Genomic DNA, 17720 nt, shown 5'->3' with positions numbered 1-17720 from the left:
GTCTTAAAAAAGTTGTGGATGAAGTTAGTCCTTGAGTTGATATAATATACAAGACATAAGAGCACACATTTAGAGGAAAACGTGGCCGTTTTCAGTAAAGCTGCTAAACCCGCAGTTTTTTGTTTTTGCGTTATATTACGTAACAAAAGGGACTTGCGGATTCCGAGTCTGCTTTAGCTCAACTTGCAGTAGTAGGTGGTAGTGAGTCGTAGCGGTCGTATACATAGACTGTATAAAAAAATAGATATATATATATGTATATATATATATATATGTATAGTTATTGGTCGTATCTTACTATGTAGATATTATTTCGGTAGTATTGCGTTTGTGTGGATTGAACACATTCTAGTTTGTCAGGACATCGAGCCCAACGTTTTCCTGACAGATTTTGTTTGTTGTTTGTTGTTTGTTTGACTGCATCTATGTTATGCCTTTAACATTTCAATTTTGGTGAAAAATCAGGTCTGTTAACTCCTTAAACTCAAGAGACTCTGTTTGTTATAATCCATTCAAATCACAAATGATTAAACCTATTAATTTAATGGGAAATCTTAGAATTGTTTAAGGTCAAGTCAAGTGATACCTATGATGTGAATATGAATATGAAAAATCCCCTTCTTGACCCTTTTTGTACTACAATACAATTTTTTTTTACCCCACAGCTGAAATTAACCTGCTGAACACCTGGGTACTGAATAAGATTGTTTTAGTTAAAACATAATATATTCACATCAGAAAATATTTCTTAAACCAAATTTCCAACAAAAACTGACGTGTAAATTACTGGGGAAGTCATGTACATTATAAAATCTACTTCATGTCTCATACTTGAAATTGATAAGGTCAAAATGGATCAATTAAGTTCTCTGTTTATCTTCTGTATTTATGTATTCTATCTGCCATGCAGGCAGGGCCGTTCCACTGATCCACTCCGCCGTTTGCCTTCACTCCGCAGTCACAGATCTACACATCACATGCACGCAGCACGCCCGCCTCCTGTCACGTTGATGAGTAAATCCACATGAGTTAACAATCTGTGGAGCTGCACGGTCCTCGCGCAGCACCAGACCAGGGGGACTTTTTTTCTTCTCTCATACCAGACGAAGGGGCGGAAACGATACATTTCACTGTAGTCAAGCTAGTGGAGCTCTATTTTAACAAATCAGGACACACAGCGACGTTATAACTGTACAATTGCGAGGCAGAGGTTCTCGTGTTGTTTTATTTCGGTTCGGGGTGGAACTTTAAAAAATTTAATTGTAAGTCATCGGTGAGTTCAATTTTTGTCTTCCCTCCTCCCTCCAAACGTGTTGTTTCGGTAACGTTTGATTGTGCACGAGCCTGACATTAGGTAGCTGTTAATGTGCAAATTTTCAATGAAAACTGGCGCTGCGCCTAATGTATAATCCTCAAACACCTTGTACATTACGTTTTAGCAGAAATAATCATCATAATCTGCAGACATCCCGGAGTATGTTACATTAGTTGCTAACGCAAAAGCAATATGGAGGAGCTGCAAACTGAGGGTCCCTGCAAGGCTTTGTCGTGCGGTGTTTTCTTCTCTCTGCTTGCTAATGTTAGAGACAGAAACCCTTAACTGAGGATGCACAATGTTTTTAACACCATTATTATGCTAATTTAAAGTAGCCTGCTTCATGTTATTATTAGCTCTGCATGGGCACATTAACATTACAGTCTGCTAAGCCGCCGCCAGGTGTTGCAAACCTCCTGTGCACTGTTGTTGATGCTGGCAGTACCAGGCACCTCCATAAATACGTCCCCGGTTTGCCACAGCTGTATTATTGATCAGTGAATTGATACATATTGGGGTTTGTTTACTTGTTTAAGGTGATCAGCTTCTGTAAAAACAAACTTGTAACAATAACCCCAACACCCAAGAGATCAAATGAATTATATAAAGTAATGATATATGGGTAACTTCAGGCAATGCAGATTAGACAACTGGGTCAAAACATATATAAAGTGTGTTCTAAATAGAGCCTGATCGATATATTGGTTGGCCGATATTTTGGGGCTTACAACCTTGGAAGCCATCAGCTATGGTCTGACGACGATGTCTGGGAGAGATGAACATTTTGGGGGGCTTTAGAGGTATTTAGAAAGACAATACTGATATTAAGGCTTGGACTTCCTTGTTGCGATGGTTATTGTTTACAGTCCCAGCAACTTGAGGAGTTGAGACACAACGTCTACAAGTGCTGCAGATGTCTATTTATATAAACTATCAGGCTATTAGAGGCCTGTTAAAGACATACGGGTACCATTCTATATGTTTATATTATTACTGAAAACAATGCTTTGAGTGATTTAGAAAAAGCAGCCTTCTGAGTACCTCTGCATAGTTTTTCTAGTTGAGTATTGGGATTGATTTGTCATTTTAGCTAAAACAAATTCACTACATCAGCTCGTATCGGTGTTAAGAATCCCATATCAATCGGGCTCTAGTTTTAAAAAATATCACAAAGGGAAAAAACATATCGATCACTGTTAATCCACATTGCCTCAAAGTGTTACCCATGCATCTCCTCAATAAACCCCCTTCTCCAATGTTTTCTCCTCTCTACCACATTGATTCCGGCTTTCCTCCATCATGCAACAATCTCCATGTTGACCAGGAACCTGCTGGTCCCCAGGTCTACCTGATGAGTATGAGCCTGACAACAGAACCCCCTAACGATGTCCCCACTGTTACAGAAGGTTTAAAATATTATTTTCTAACATCATTTTCTCTGTATCTCTTGTCCTTGTGCGGTAAAGGTGTTTGTCAAGAGTCAATGGGTGGGAAACGTTGTTAATGTGGCACTTTACATGTTTGTTACCCATTTATAACTCAAGAGAAAGATTCCCAAATTAATGTAAACATCTGAAATATTATCACCTGCAGGTAATCACAGTTTACACTTTTAAATCTCAGCAGCCGCTAAAGGGATGGGTGTTGTCTACAGGAACTACCTGCTCATTACACCTGTTTGTTTGCAGCGGAGAGTAAAATGACCACACCTGAGAAGAAGGAGAAGAAGCCAGACGATGTGCCAGAGGAAGAAGAGGAGGAGGAGGAATACGTGGTGGAAAAGGTCCTGAATCGGCGGGTGGTGAAAGGGAGAGTAGAGTATCTTCTGAAGTGGAAAGGCTTCTCTAAGTGAGTGCTTTAGGGAGATTTATTGCTGCATATTTTACCTGTTTTTCTGTCATTATCTGATTTAGTATATTCTAACCAAGAAACACAAAAATACAGTTTTTGTTTATGCCTGTTTCTGCAGTGAAGATAACACGTGGGAGCCTGAAGACAACCTGGACTGTCCAGATTTGATTGCAGAGTTTCTGCAGTCCCAGAAGCTGGCACACGACGGAAAGAGGAAGGCGGCCGGAGAAGCAGAAGGAGATGAAAGCAAAACAAAGAAGAAAAAAGACGATGTGAGTCCCCAGTGTTTGCTGTTTCTTTAGAGTCCAGAAACAGTCACTCTGCCTATCGTTTCAGGGAGTCACTGACACACACAGACAACACCAATGAAGCAGCAAAGACAAAGACTGCATCATATCTTCTGTGACTAACTGTAACCCCACTTTAAATTTGTGTCATCAGTAATCATTTACTTTACATACAGGTACATCTAACATAAAACTAAGAATATAACTAAAATGTGTTAAAACTGACACTGAAGAACTGTTTAGTGTTTCTTTGCTCTGCTTGAAGTTTTAACTAAATAAAACCATGAATAACAGCTTTTTTTGTGGGCAGAGCAGATAAGTTTAGGCTAACCTTACACCCCATCAAGGGGGAACTTTTAACCACAGAAACCACAGGCTCTCATTACAGTTGCACTGATAAGACAATAGTGCTGTTTGGTAACACATTTTCCCTTTAAGATAAGAGAACTTTATCCCGAAGCAAATTCTAGTGCCAAATATCTCCAGAGAAATACAAAAAAACACTCAAATATTGTGAAAACACATATGAAGAGTTAGGGTTAATGCAGAAGAGACAGTGCCTAACAGAACAACAATATTACAATAAGTTATCTACAAAAGTAAGCAGGAAGTAATGTTGGCAATTAAATTGACAGTTATAAAGCAGTAAAAACTTATATTGCACAAGATTATGAATGTAAAGATAGCACATGATACAGAATGTAATGTATGTTGTATAATAATTAAGAAAAGGTTGTATTGCTCCTGATACTAAAAGATAAAGTGATTTTGTGCATGGTGCTCATAAATAAGCGGAAGCATTGCACATGATTTATCAGAAGTTGCAGCATCTGGGATGTAGATGATGCTCTTGGCCATTTTGGGAGATCCATAATATTTGGATTAATTGTGTAGCCCAGATGAACCAATAGGGAAAATAATTGTTAGTTGCAGTCTGACAAATTTGTGAGGAAAAAGGCAACAGTAAGGTGCATTAACAGAATATTTACATAAGTGATTTTGAGCACGTCCCACTAGCGATTGGACGTTATCTATCTGTCTGCACAATATGCAAAGAGGCAAATAAGATTGCCAAACGCCATATGTTTTGTATTAAGGAAGGAACCTTGATATTCTATGTGCTGTTGGTATCTAAGTTGTATTTGGTTGTTTGATCCTCAGACAGAGAAGCTAAGGGGCTTTGCTCGAGGTCTGGATCCAGAGCGGATTATTGGCGCCACAGATTCCACAGGAGAACTTATGTTTCTCATGAAATGGTTTGTATGCATCGTACATACAGGACAGATGTTGAAACTGTGACTAAATATCTACCTTGGTTGATTGGGAATTAAAATGCGTCGTGAGATGTTCAAAAGTTACATTTGTTTTTGTGTTTTTCGTGCAGGAAAAACTCTGATGAAGCCGACCTGGTGCCGGCGAAGGAGGCTAACGTGAAGTGTCCGCAGGTGGTCATCTCTTTCTACGAGGAGAGACTCACTTGGCACTCGTATCCGACCGAAGACGAGAAAAAAGACGACAAAAACTAACACAGGGCAGCGGGGCAGGGGGAAAGAAAGAAGCGGTAGTTTTGAACTTCATTGTACTTTCAACAGGGGGGTCGGGAGGGGGGACTGAGACAAGCAAGACACCATTGGACTCATTCGTCATTTGGTGTAGTATCTCTCATTTGATTCTACTTTTATCTGGATACAATTAAACTGTAAATAAGCTTCAGGTTTGCTTGACAAATCCCCAACGTAAATGTACAAGCAGCGTTACTTTACAGCATCCAGCTCAGTTTTAAGGCTACGTCAGTATCAGTTCCACACAACGTTCGGTACAGTGCTCCGTCATCTTGCTCTTGAATCGTATCAGTGAGGTGATGTTTTTATTTCATTAGTGTGCCATTATGTTTTTTTACTTGGTGCTTTCGAGGGCAGATCTGTGTCCATCTTAGCTGTTTCTTAGGACTTGTTTGATGTACGGTTATGAAAATTTTCAGTGATTAATTCGGTCATTTGTAATCTTTGTAGTGTTTTTCATTATCCTGTCTTGCTTGTCGGTTTTTGGAGAATAAACCACTTTTTGTTAACGTGCTGTTTCATGCTGGTGTCACTTTTACTACAACAGGGTTATTACCTGGTAGGGCTGCCACTATAAACTATAACATTTCCCCATGAAAATAGCCGAGTGCAGAGATTTCAGAACTTTTAAGACCATTTTAACAATGAAAAAGCCAGCTCGCCTGTAGCATTATTTATAATAATAATAATAATATATCGGTGGGAGGAAGTCTTGAAATGTCAGGTGTATTTGTAGACACAGCCTGTCGCTTGTTTTTTTAACCATAAGGCATCCTCAAAATATCGATTCGTCAATATATAGTCCTACTGGTTTGTGCAATACAATTATCGATCGGCTGGCGCCAAATATCAATACTTCTATTTACAAAGATATGGCACTCTAAACAGATTTCCCTGCGATACATGACTCCTCACGGTGGCGCTTATGACATGAAGGAGGGTAATGTGAACGGACATTAATTGGCCGAAGAAGAAGAAGAAGCTTAGCGGGATAACGTGGGACAGCGGCGAAAACAAGTTAAGAGATGCGACAGACACTTTCAAATCCAAAGTCCTGATTAGTTTTTACAGTTCTAAAGTTCTGTAAACTTAGACTGGAAACACGTTCATTGTTTCATCGCAGTTTGTGTCAAATTCTGTGAAACTGACACCAAATTGAAGTGAATAAATACATGAATCCAGCACTTGACCTTTTTAGGGGCATATTGTATTCTTCAATCAATCTGATATTGTGATGTATTGTTATATGATTATCTTGCAATATATCAATTTATCACAGAATCACTGTATCGTGATATTATTGTTATTGTGGGCCACATATCGCATATCGTATAGTGAGTTACACTGCGATCGACCTCAGATCCCATTGGCTATAGGGGACAACGGTGAACATGCCGGGCGTGTAGCCAGCAGTTGCCGACAAATGACTTCCAGTCAAGACTTCCTTTTCTGCGTGCTGCATTGTTTACAGAAAAATAAACTGTTTTCTTGTAATTTACTTTAATTAACGAGTCTTGCGTTTGCCGAAAAATTCTGACATCATGAAGCAGATGAGTCAGAATGAAACTTTGTCAGGTCTGTCTTCAAGAGAAGAAAACGACTTTTAAAATGCTCGTTTGTTTAACGGAGGTCGGATCGATCATTTCTGATGCATTCGAGGAAGTCGGGAAATGTGGACGGCTTTCGTGTCACAGCGTCAAGGGAATTTATCTCAAGTTGAATGTTTGATCTAGAACAGATCGTTTCTACATTTCTATGTAGAATCTGTAAATAGAGATTACCCTGTGATTCCCCCCCCCCTACTCTCAATCCCACTCATTCTGCTTTAATCAAGTACTGAACAGTCCCAATCCAAATGCTTTTAACTAATGTTACATAACTAATTCAAATGGTCCAAAATATGAAATAAAAAATATTAAATTAAATTACATTTTTGGGGATGAGTACTTAGCCCACTTGGAGTATAATTGTCAGGCTTTTCAGCAAGACACTAGTATACCACCAAGTGAGGCTCTTGTACCACCAGAGGTACACACACCACAGTTTGGGAATCACTGGCCGTCAACAATCAGAAAATGTTCCATTCAATCTTTAGCAAGACCAGAAAAGCTGCACATTAGCTCGAGACAACCAATGGATTGTCAAAATAATTTCTACACGTCTGCTCACTGATTAAATTAACTGTTGCAGGTCTGTTTGCTAGTTGTGGTTGTCTTGAGCCTCTTTTCAAGAAGCAAGTTTTCTGAGTAATGTGTTGTAACTTTACAGTTTAATAAACTATGTACCATTCATGACAGCCAGAACACAAGAGTCACAGGTGAAAATAAAAACACTTTATTAATCAATAAAAACAATTCTTGATTGCCAGCAAATATCTCAAAACAGAGGGAACTACATCCAAACTCAAAGCAGAGGGTGAGACCGTTATGGAGACATTTGACAAACTACATAAATCATGACAAACACAAACATGAAAATATTTACAGAACAAGACAGACAAAAAAAAGTGCACTAAGTAGTAGCAGTACTAAATAGTTGGTGTCGCACTGGGTTACACTGAAGTGAATGTTAACCGGAGTTTCATGCCTGAATAACACATTTAATGAGGATGTTTCTCCTTTCAAATCTATTTTTTTGGACATCATCTTAATGTTGCGACTTCTGTTCAGCCTCTTGTAGATATTCTAGCCTAACTGCTATCTCAGCTGCAACAATTGACCTATTTTATATTTTTAAAAAGAGGGCGATGCAACATGTACTGACAAACTTCATTCAAAAAGACAAGTAATAGCACTTCTACTCTGAGAACATTTTCCCCGTCAGTTCTCAAAACATTTAAAGTGAAGATAATGAGTCTGTGAAATAAAGGCATTCAAAGCAAAGTGGCCGTAACACACGTCGACAAACCACGCGTCCAAATAACTTTTTATCTCGTTTAACAACTCGGCTCACTTTGTTATCAACACAAAAACTTAAAAACAGGACTAATAATATTCAAGCCAACAGCTCGGCTTTTACAGCAGTTAAAAAGTTGCCTCCAGTGGCTTTCTGTCGGGACATGTTGGCTAATAAGTTAAAGAGATATCGCTATACCACAGCGACCACGTAGCCTGTTTTAAGTTTACGCTTAAAAACGAGGCATCCAAGAGGAAAGGAAAAACAATGAGATGTTCCGATACCAATTTTTCCTTCCTGATACCAATTTATTAGCGAGCAGCAAGAACCCCTCCGATACCAGAGTGATAAAAATCATATTATTATTATCTAACAGCTGTGTGCTATACTACATAACCTGTATGGATGTGGTACGAGTGCTTTTATTGTTTTAAGGCCTGACTCAGTACACAGAAGGAATCCTAACCTCGAAACGAGATGAGTACCTTTAGCGTTAGCATCAGCTCAGCTCATGACCCCTGCTGTCCGCAGAAAAGTGTCAGAGCAACCCTAATTTTTAATCAAGAACCTGCTTTAAAATGTATTATTTCCCACTTCAATATCTTATCTGCAACTTTAAATAAAAGAGCCTTTAAACGTGTGATTTGAAAACACTGATCGCTGGCTTTTGCTAACTAACGTGACAGTGTTTGCTAGCATTGCCCTTTCCCTCTCCGCCGCTCTGAAACAGTAATTGCTTGTTGCAGCCATAAAAGAGACAATTTGTACTGTATTGACTCCCCGATACCTGATATTTTAGCAGTATCAGAGGCATTTTGGATACTGGTATTGGTATCGGAACACCTCTTTAAATAATCTGTAAATTTGATCTGTGACAGCCCGGAGCTGCAGATCATACAGTACTTCCTGGCGCTCCTGGCCCTTCACTCCAACTCAAATTCCTCTTATGAATACAGGCTCTGCTGACTTAAGTGTTTAAATAAACAAAGAGGGTGTAGACCGTTATGTAAAGCTGATGTGGATTGACCTCTAACCTTGCTTATACTACAGATTATGAACAGTTAATAAGAGCCTTCCTAAACGCAGCTCCCGTTATTTAAACCTGCAGCGAAGGAATAGCGACAGACACAGCAAAATGCATATAGCCAAGCCTTTTAAAGACAAATTACAGTGCTATGTATAATTTATAAGGAAGTTGATACGTTTAGCAATGCAGTGTGCCTCCTCCCTAAAACATCCATCCGCCCCTCTTGCAGGACTTCACCTCCAGGCCTCCTTTAGCAGCGGCCAGCCCGGGAACTCTCAACCTCTGACTCTTTCTTGTGTCAACATCCTCCAGCCACACAACAAACCCAATCTCTTCAGGGCCTTCCAAACTTAGATGCAACTGACTCAAAAACTGGAATTTGCGATACAAACCTACAGAATTAGAGTGCAGTTATTGAGCATTTAAGATGTACTCAGATCAAGGGATGTGCACCATACAACCTTTGGTTAGTAAAGGTGTTAACGGCATCCTAAAATGATGGACTTTCTTTAGCCTTTGGTATCTAACTTTCACAACCTTTGATGATGTTCTTTTCCTGAACTCAAAAAGCCTCAGTGACCATAAAAATCACTAAAAGTCTCCAGGGTGGGATGTGATCTGATAGTCCTTTAAAACCTTCCGTGCATAGGTAATCCAACCATCCTTGTTGACAGTGTTCGTACTCCGACTTTTCTCGTTACCAGTCCCTTGTTTCGCCCTACAAATCTCCTCCATCCTCAGTGGTTTGATGCAAAAGGATCAAGAGCAGCTAAAATTTTTCTAATAGCTCATTTTATGTCCTTTTATATCCCTCCTCTTTGCTTATTGTTTCCCCCCGACTAAATAATGAAATATCAGTACTCAAACGAAGAGCTACTTCAGCTTCAAAGTCGTTTCCAGGAAATAAATGTAGGAACAGAATGAAAAAGGGAGAAACTTATGCAGGAAGAGTAGTCAACAATGCCATTTCTCTACTCACCAGAATCTTCTTAAAGGAAAAAAGGACATCTCTCTTGCATCTGCAGAAATCTTTCTTATTGACTTAGCAAAGTTATAGAATACACAGCAGTTTGCCCCCCCTCACTTCTTTTTGTCCTTCTGTTTTTTCTCGGGCTTACGGTTCTGCTCGGCAGTTGTCACACAGCGGGGCATGATCAGCACGCTGCCGTCTGCGCTGTACTGCAGCGAGTACTCGCTGGGAGGAAAGGGCCGGCCCTCCTCGTCCCTCAGCTGACTGAACACCTCCTGGTACAAACTCTGCATCTTCTGCTTCATCTGCCGGAGGGAACGAATGAACTCCATCTTCTCCTTCAGCAGACGGGCTTTGTCCCGCCTCAGGTCCTGCACGCCCTGCTCCAGGTTGATGATGGTGTCCAGCTTGCGCTTGCGGCAGTTCTGGGCGGCCATCTTGTTCTTGCCGCGCCTGCGGATGTCTCGTATGAGGGCGAGCTGGGCTTCGCTCAGATGGTGCTTTGCAAGAAGCTCATTGAACTCTTCCACAGGCAGGTTGATGATCTTTTCGTTGGAGAAGGGGATTTTCATGGCCCGGGCTCGGCGTTCATCACGACTTGAGTGCTTGTCGAGCAGGTCCTGATGAGTCTGAAGCTTTGAGTTGTGTTTGTCGCGGACGGTCTTCTTCCCAGTTGAGAGTGGGAGCTCTGGGTGCTCGGCGAACGCAGAGGAGAGTGGCAGGTTGTAGGTGTGATTGTGGCTTATGCTGTCGAGGTGAGGGAGGCTGTGAAACTGGGAGGGGTCCTGATAGCTCATACGGCAGAGCTTACTGTACCCGGGCTGATAACCCCCAACAGCACCTTCCTCTGGCTCCACAGTGGCAACCTCAGAGTCGGTGCTGTAGCCCACAGCTCCCTCCTCCGAGAAGGTGGCAGAAGTTGATGAGGAAGATGCTGCAGAGGAGCAGGATGTCTCAGAGCTGCTCGGCGAGGCCGGGCTGTGGCTGGAGTCCAGGGAAAGACCAGAATCTGAGTCAAGCTCGTCCTCCAGCTGTGAAGCTTGGGCCTGGCTGAAACCCTCCTCCATGGCGAGGTCCAGCAGGCTGATCTCATCGAGCATAGACTCTTCTAGGAGGGTGCTGAACGGATCAGGCAGGATAGGTGTGGATGTAATGTTGTTACTAGAACTGTTAATGTGAGGTGGGAGAAAGATCCCAGTCAGGTTAGTGGTTCCAAACGTGGAGTTGATGTTGCTGGAGTTGCTGGAAGAAAGTCTGGGCAAGGTGGGTCTTGGGGTGATGCTAATTGAGTCCAACTGGGGATTGAAAATCTGGGGAAAGTCTTGGCTGCAGCTGGGGAGGGAGGCCTGGTGAAGGCTGACATCCTGGTTTACTGGTGTAGAGCCAGTTGAAAGTTCAAAGTTCCCGACAGTGTTGGACTCAGTTGTCACACTTGTGCCATTAACACTGCTGGAGTTGGTGTGAACCGAAGTGTTGTTCACTTCCATCGCCTTTGAAAGAAAGAAGGATTTTGTTAGTGGAGATACAAATGTATTGCTCTAATTATAACTCATGTTGTTATGAGGTTAAATCTCTGTTTTTGTTCCCTTTTATGGTTGAATTATTTCACATTTTGAGGAAGCATCTTTCATACTACACTATCGCCCTATAAAGATACACTTTCAATAAAAGCAAATGCATCTCAAAGGGCACATACTTGTAGCTCCATGATGGCCATGATGTCTTGCCACTGCTGCTCCAGGTCTAACTGAGGCTCTGCTGGGGGCAGCTGTGGTGCAAGAGGAAGGCCCTGAGATGTAGAAGGAGCTTCATTGGAAACTATTTCTGGGTTGACAACCGGGGCTGGAAACTAACAGAAAATCACATATAGATATATAAACAAAAACCCTGTCACATCAAGCAGAATATTCCAAACTTCTTCTACAGATACTAGCGATACATTCAGGGCATTAAATGTTGTGTTTTTACCTCAGATTCTTCTCCAAAAGGAAACGTGGCCTCCAGCAGCCTCAAGCATTCTTGTAGAGACAGCGAAGTCTGTGAGCCGATTCCTGGGAGCTGGGTAAAAACAGAGAGATACCAATACAGTCAAAAAACATGATCAGGGCTCGACATAAGCACTGGCCCGGGGGGTGAAAAGCATACCGTCGGGCCACGGGTAAAAAAAGCATTTAACTGGCCCGGTGTGCCAGTAGGATCCACAAGCCCACAGTGTACACAATATAGTAGACCTCCCGAGATTCACAGTCCCGATGGATGGGACTGATTACTTTCTACGCAGAATCCCGCAGTAATCTCCAATGTTAGAATCACTGCAGGCACTTTGGCCTTTGTCAACAACACGTTACATGCTAGTCGCTTCACTCGCGACAGAGATTCTAGAACACGCTAATTGACGTTAGCAAGCTACCGCAGACTAGTATAAACACACAAGTTTTAGTTTTCGTACACACGAGGGAGATTTACTCCCCCCCGCTGTGCATGCAGAGTCTGTGTGCCACCTGAACTGTAAACATGCATGCGACGCTTCTGCCGTCACAGATGTACCTGCAGGATGATGGAGGCAAACAGGCAGTTACGCGAGGTGGCTATAAGTGTGTGTATTCCCGTTATCAGCGACACCTTGTCCCAATGCACGTTAACGCTGTGGCCACATAAACAGACTGTTCACGGAGCGAACGTGCCGCGGACTGTTTCCTTCTAACTGCTACACCTGCAGAAAGTAGGAGACGGTAAGATTTCGTTTCAAAAGTTAATGTTATTAATAAACCTCTTTATTTATACCCATATGATTATTTTTATCTATTTTTATGACTTTATAATAGTTCCACAATTGAACACATATAGTAATAAGAACCCTGACATAAGGAGAAACCAAATTTGACCTTAAATAATACAGAAATAACATCATTTCAGGGCCAGTGGTTTTAATGGCAGGGCCAGTGAATTTTTGAAAGTTACTGGCTCGTTGACCCGGTGAAAAATTGTGCTCATTGTCAACCCCTGATGATGCTTTTATGGTTTCACTTTTCATGTTCAACTAATTTGGTCCAGACAAATACAAAAAATGTTGCATTTTACTTCTGGTCTGGTTTGTGTTCACAGAGGCCAAATCCCAATCTCCACACTCACAGACTTTGAGGCGCGTTCCCGGTAAGTGTGTGGGCGCTTAGTGCTGTCCCACTGTCAAATAATCTAGTACGTGAGGGCTCTGATGCAGACTTTTCAAAGCCAAACGCAGACTTTCCTTTGGTAGTTACCCAGATTTCATAACCAACCTGATGACGTATATGAACGTGATTGTCCAGCCAGTGCTTAGGCTTTAGGGTGGAGATTGGGACTGGGTTATAGACATGATGGAAGTCATATTAGTACTTTGAAGAACTTGGAATTCCTGCTAAAATTCTGCATAAACTGTTAGACAATCCTGCGGGTGATACGCTTCGATTTCAGGCCACAAACGACTCAGCTGGAGTCCGATTTGACGCAGACCACCGTGAAAAGGAGTCTTCGTCAGCCGTGGTTATTCCGTGCGGTTATTTTGTACGCAACAAACTTAACAAACAGTACAAAAAAGACGTCTTTTATCAGACTGTTAAGATTCCTCGAGTCCTCTGCACTTCACCTTCACAACTGTTTTTCTTGAGCAGCATAAAGAGGCTGCATCTTACATTTTGTTGTGCAACCCCGTGTTCCATAATGAGAAATAAATGAACCTTGAAACACTGAGTTCAAATTAACCAAACAGGTTAGGGACTAAACATCCATCATTCTGACACTGTTGATGAACCCAACTATCCTGTCTGCTGTTTTGTGTCTTGATTAAAAGGCCAATTTATTTCTGTTCATAGACGGACACAATTTTACTATTTAAAATGAGTTTGTAGTGCTTTCCTAATAAATATTCTGTGTGTTTGTCTAATAGTTTAACTGATGCCACAGATATCTGCCTGGATGTGCAGCATGTGTGGGCATCAGTAGTTTTATAAGGACTATATTCAGTGTGTGGCTACTGGTCCGATAGAAAATTCTCTTGCCTGTTAAGCACTAAAAAAAATGCGATTCAGCTCGATTTGCTTGATCTCTCCCTCCACTGTCTGGGACTTAACTCACTGGCTGCTGTGACTCAACAAAGGGATGAAACTCTTATGTCTGAACTGAGCATTTTTACAGATGAAAGTAATATCTCAGTCCACGTTTTTTTTAAGGCAAATGGTGGACAAAAAGAAACAAGCTTGAAAGGTCTCCACGTGAATAAAATTTCACATTCAGCAGAATTATCTTATATCACCAGCGTGCAGCTCCTAAATTTCAAGCTCTTTTCATGTGTAAAAGGACCGTTAAATCCACCTTCCACTGGATAAAACAGAAGAATACAGAGACACATTTAGTCCACAAACCTGCTCTGGAATACTCTCTCCCGTCTCCCCGTCCACTGGCTGAGCACCTTGCAGGTTCACTCCGTTTCTCCAGCTCTCCTGTTCCTCATTCCCGTCTTTGTTTTCATGTGGGCTGGGCTTCTGCTCCTCCTCGCTCTCCTTCTGCCGGTTGCTGTAGTTGAACACTTCTCTTCCCGCACCGAGGTCGATGTCCTGTCGCCATAGGATGTCAATCAAGTCAATGTCCTGGAAAAACATATAGCAACCATTGAAAAATGGCCCTGTGCAGAGAAAAGTGACTTTAATAACCAGGTAGGCGTATAATGTATTGAAAGTGCAAATGAAACCCAACATATCTGTGCTGCCTATGATTAAATTATTTGTTTACAAAATAATAGTACTTAGACTGTTTATCTTTTACACAAGAGTACTTGGCAGGAGATCATGGCAGATCATGTAACAGACATCAAGTGAAGATGATGCAACCATGATAAAAACACTTTGACATGGTGGTTAACATGTGATCAGAGGGAAGTCTCCAAACAATGACTTTGTGTCACTCCTAACTTCCCTGCATCAATATGGCCATTATGTGCAAGTTTCCTCACATAGCTATAATGATACATTTCATCTTATACCCTTTATAAACAATAAACTATCATACAAAGTAAGTTTGTAAAAATCTTTCAGGTAAATGTAAAAAATAGCACTGTTATTTTGTGTTTTGTCCCATTTCAAGAGAGAGAATCAAAGGAGAAGTCTGTTCGCTGTGGTTTTATCCGAGGAGAACCCACATGAACAACATTAAATGTGACCACAATCACAGCTGTAACAAATGTGACTCAACTGGTTTGACTAAAAATATCTGACACTAATAAAAGACCAGGGCTGTGGAATACGAATGGTTCATCTTCACTTAGTATGTTTTAGTTTTTAGGAATACAGTACGAGCTTAATGCAACAATTCCCCATTGTTATGAAACTATAACAGTATTTGTGATTGATCAAGTTATCTTAAGTTTAATTAATGTTTTTCTGCATCTATCATAAATTATCGGCAACATCCGGGGATTATGATGATGACTACTTGCAAGATTAGTCAACCACTAAGTAGAGCCAGGAAACAAATCTAACATTAATTTCTCAACTTATTTTAACATTAAAATGTGATTAAATCCTGCTCTCATCATTGTGAATGTGTTGACAACAAGCAAATGTCAAAAGGAGGTGTTAGCCCTGTCTTTTGACACATGCTCCCCAGGTGTTAACAAAGTGAAGACAGAAAGAAGCTGCAGTACCTCTTTGGTGAGGTCGTCGTTGCCATCCCTGCTGCCCTGCTCCTGGTTGCCCTCTGGGGCCACAGCTCCCAGGCTGCTGTCGGCTGCGTTCAGGTTGTATGTAGATTCAGGCGCTCCACTTCCTCCCCTCATGGCCGGGGTAGCGTCAGGGTTGTTAACGTCCTCTAGGCCGGCCCCATTGTCCAGGGTGATGCTGGGGCTGGACTGGCTGCTGGGGGACACCACAGTCTCAGAGTCACGATGCACTAGCCAGGTGTTGAGCTCGGTACTGGGCACGGAGAGGCGATCCAGCTGGCGCACCTGGTTCAGCAGCCGCCGAGTGGTGAAGAAATGGTCCAGGTCCACACTCTTTGGATGGATGCCATAGCCGTCCAGCGTGTTGCGCAGGTTGTGGAACTGTGTCTGGGTGTAGGCTGAGCTAGGGCCCAGGATGATCTCTCTCAGTGGGGGCAGCTGATTGCTTAGATAGGTGTCAACGTCCACCCGCACCCCAATGAGACTCAGAAGGATGGTGAACTGAATCAGGCCCTCTGTGAAGTACTTTTTCAGGTAAAGCATTTCTTTACAAAGGAACAAAAGGTGAAAGTAAAAAATAAAAACAAAAAGGGGGCTAACTACCTTTGATCAGTACTTCTGTAGTTGTACTAGAAGACAGAGATAGATATGTAAACATAAAAAGTGGTAAAAGATAGTGAGGGGAAGGGTCTTCAAAATGATTCAGTTTGTTTAGAAGGCATATGAGATCCAGGATGGGGTTTCCACTCAGAGAGAGTCCAGTTTGTGCTCAAAGCTTTGTTCTTCATAAGGTTTTCATGTTCCCATTCCTGGCAAAAGTGAGAAATTACATTTTATTGCTACACTACAAACAAAATTACTTCAACAAAATTATGCATTTTTCAGCCCTAAGCCAGGCAAGCTTTACCTACCTACATTTGCATTATGTAGCACATGTTAATGAATAAAATCAGGACTCGCAAGCCAACTGCAACCACTCCATCGACTCGAGAATAGAGAAGTGATGTCTGCTCGCATCGCTCAATGCCTTTTCTTTCTTGAAAATTCTTCAGACCAGAGTTGTTGAAAGCTATAGACATCACCCCACCCTTGACAGGACAACTACTTCTTGTGGGTGCTGCTGAAGGTGAATGAGGGAGTCGAGAAAGCTCGCTGGGCTGGCTAGCACACGCACAACGTTAGGAGGCAGGCAGGGTCCCTCCCTCCTCGCGCACAGCTGCGCCTATCTTCGTCCTTATGACGTTAGCCGTTAGCTACCTTGTGTTTTAAGACCCGGCTACTGTTTTTATACAAGCAAATATAACCTTGTTAAATAACATAAAGTGGCAGTTATAAGACAAGTCGTCACATTAGCTAGTTCGCTTTCATCTCTGTTTCCCTTAAAAAGTGACAGGTACCTCTACTGTTTTTTTTTTTTAGGACTACCCACTTCCGCTGGGGCTAGCATCAAACAATCTCCCTAGCAACAAGTGGTGAAAAGATGGTTGACGGATTGTACAGCCATTCACATGCGACGAGCGCTGTGACGACACATGACTCCAGCTACTCCAGGCCAATAGGAATAAAGCATGGGTGGGGTTTAGCGAAAATGCTACACTACTATTGGAACTCACAACCTATACTGTGCTAGCCCTGTAAGCTAGTTTACCGCTAACTATCTTAATCATTCAACTACTTTAAAAAGTAACTTTCGTCTTCAACAAGACACGTTACGGTATCACCCAAAAATAAGACTTTTTCATCTACTTGTCTGCTAACGTCAGCCAGTGCAATGAATCACTGCAAATCATATGTCGGCTTACGCATTAGTTAATTGAAAATGTCTTGATTTAATACTTACGCATGGAGATTTTGCAACTGTATCTTCATGCTCTAAAGTCCACTACCACCTAAAAACAGCATTTAGTCCTGTTTCATTAAAAGTTCCACAGTGCTGCCCGATATAGCATTCTCCAGCCTTTCCTCATTGAATGGCCCACCATGACTTGCAGAATTGCTAGCTGGCCCGGCTAGCCTAGCAGCACCGCTTGACACCAAAACACGCTTTCACACAGAGCATGCGTAGAACATTCTAGTGGCGAGCTTTCATCAGCCGACTAAAAATCCCCCAACGGTAAAAAA

The 17720-nt window shown here is 41.8% G+C and overlaps 2 protein-coding genes across 5 annotated transcripts; one reads left to right on the top strand and one right to left on the bottom strand.

The window, feature by feature from the left end:
* Nucleotides 1–1104: 1104 nt before the first annotated feature.
* Nucleotides 1105–5524, top strand: cbx1b (chromobox homolog 1b (HP1 beta homolog Drosophila)). 2 transcript variants are annotated; one of them, XM_069664919.1, is made up of 6 exons: nt 1105–1262; nt 2640–2721; nt 3004–3163; nt 3285–3438; nt 4615–4709; nt 4838–5524. In XM_069664919.1, exons 2-6 carry the CDS (start codon nt 2667–2669, stop codon nt 4977–4979), a joined length of 606 nt encoding a protein of 201 aa, XP_069521020.1. In that variant the 5' UTR covers nt 1105–1262; nt 2640–2666; the 3' UTR covers nt 4980–5524. The 2 variants fall into 2 exon arrangements, with proteins under 2 accessions (XP_069521020.1, XP_069521019.1); XM_069664918.1 differs by having other exon boundaries at nt 1105–1273.
* Nucleotides 5525–7333: 1809 nt separating this feature from the next.
* nfe2l1b (nfe2 like bZIP transcription factor 1b) lies at nt 7334–17570 on the bottom strand. 3 transcript variants are annotated; one of them, XM_069664792.1, is made up of 6 exons: nt 17440–17570; nt 15585–16408; nt 14308–14532; nt 11876–11965; nt 11604–11756; nt 7334–11397 (listed from the first exon to the last, which is right to left on the bottom strand). In XM_069664792.1, exons 2-6 carry the CDS (start codon nt 16140–16142, stop codon nt 10018–10020), a joined length of 2406 nt encoding a protein of 801 aa, XP_069520893.1. In that variant the 5' UTR covers nt 16143–16408; nt 17440–17570; the 3' UTR covers nt 7334–10017. The 3 variants fall into 3 exon arrangements, with proteins under 3 accessions (XP_069520893.1, XP_069520894.1, XP_069520895.1); XM_069664793.1 differs by lacking the exon at nt 17440–17570 and adding an exon at nt 16511–16676; XM_069664794.1 differs by lacking the exon at nt 17440–17570 and adding an exon at nt 16515–16676.
* Nucleotides 17571–17720: the final 150 nt, after the last annotated feature.

The sequence above is a fragment of the Semicossyphus pulcher genome, unplaced genomic scaffold (assembly GCF_022749685.1).
Source record: "Semicossyphus pulcher isolate SPU_LCO1_2020_fin unplaced genomic scaffold, fSemPul1.0.p SCAF_16, whole genome shotgun sequence".
Taxonomy (NCBI): Eukaryota; Metazoa; Chordata; class Actinopteri; order Labriformes; family Labridae; genus Semicossyphus; species Semicossyphus pulcher.
Note: the sequence above shows the minus strand (reverse complement) of the source record. Positions and strands in the feature narration are given on the sequence as shown.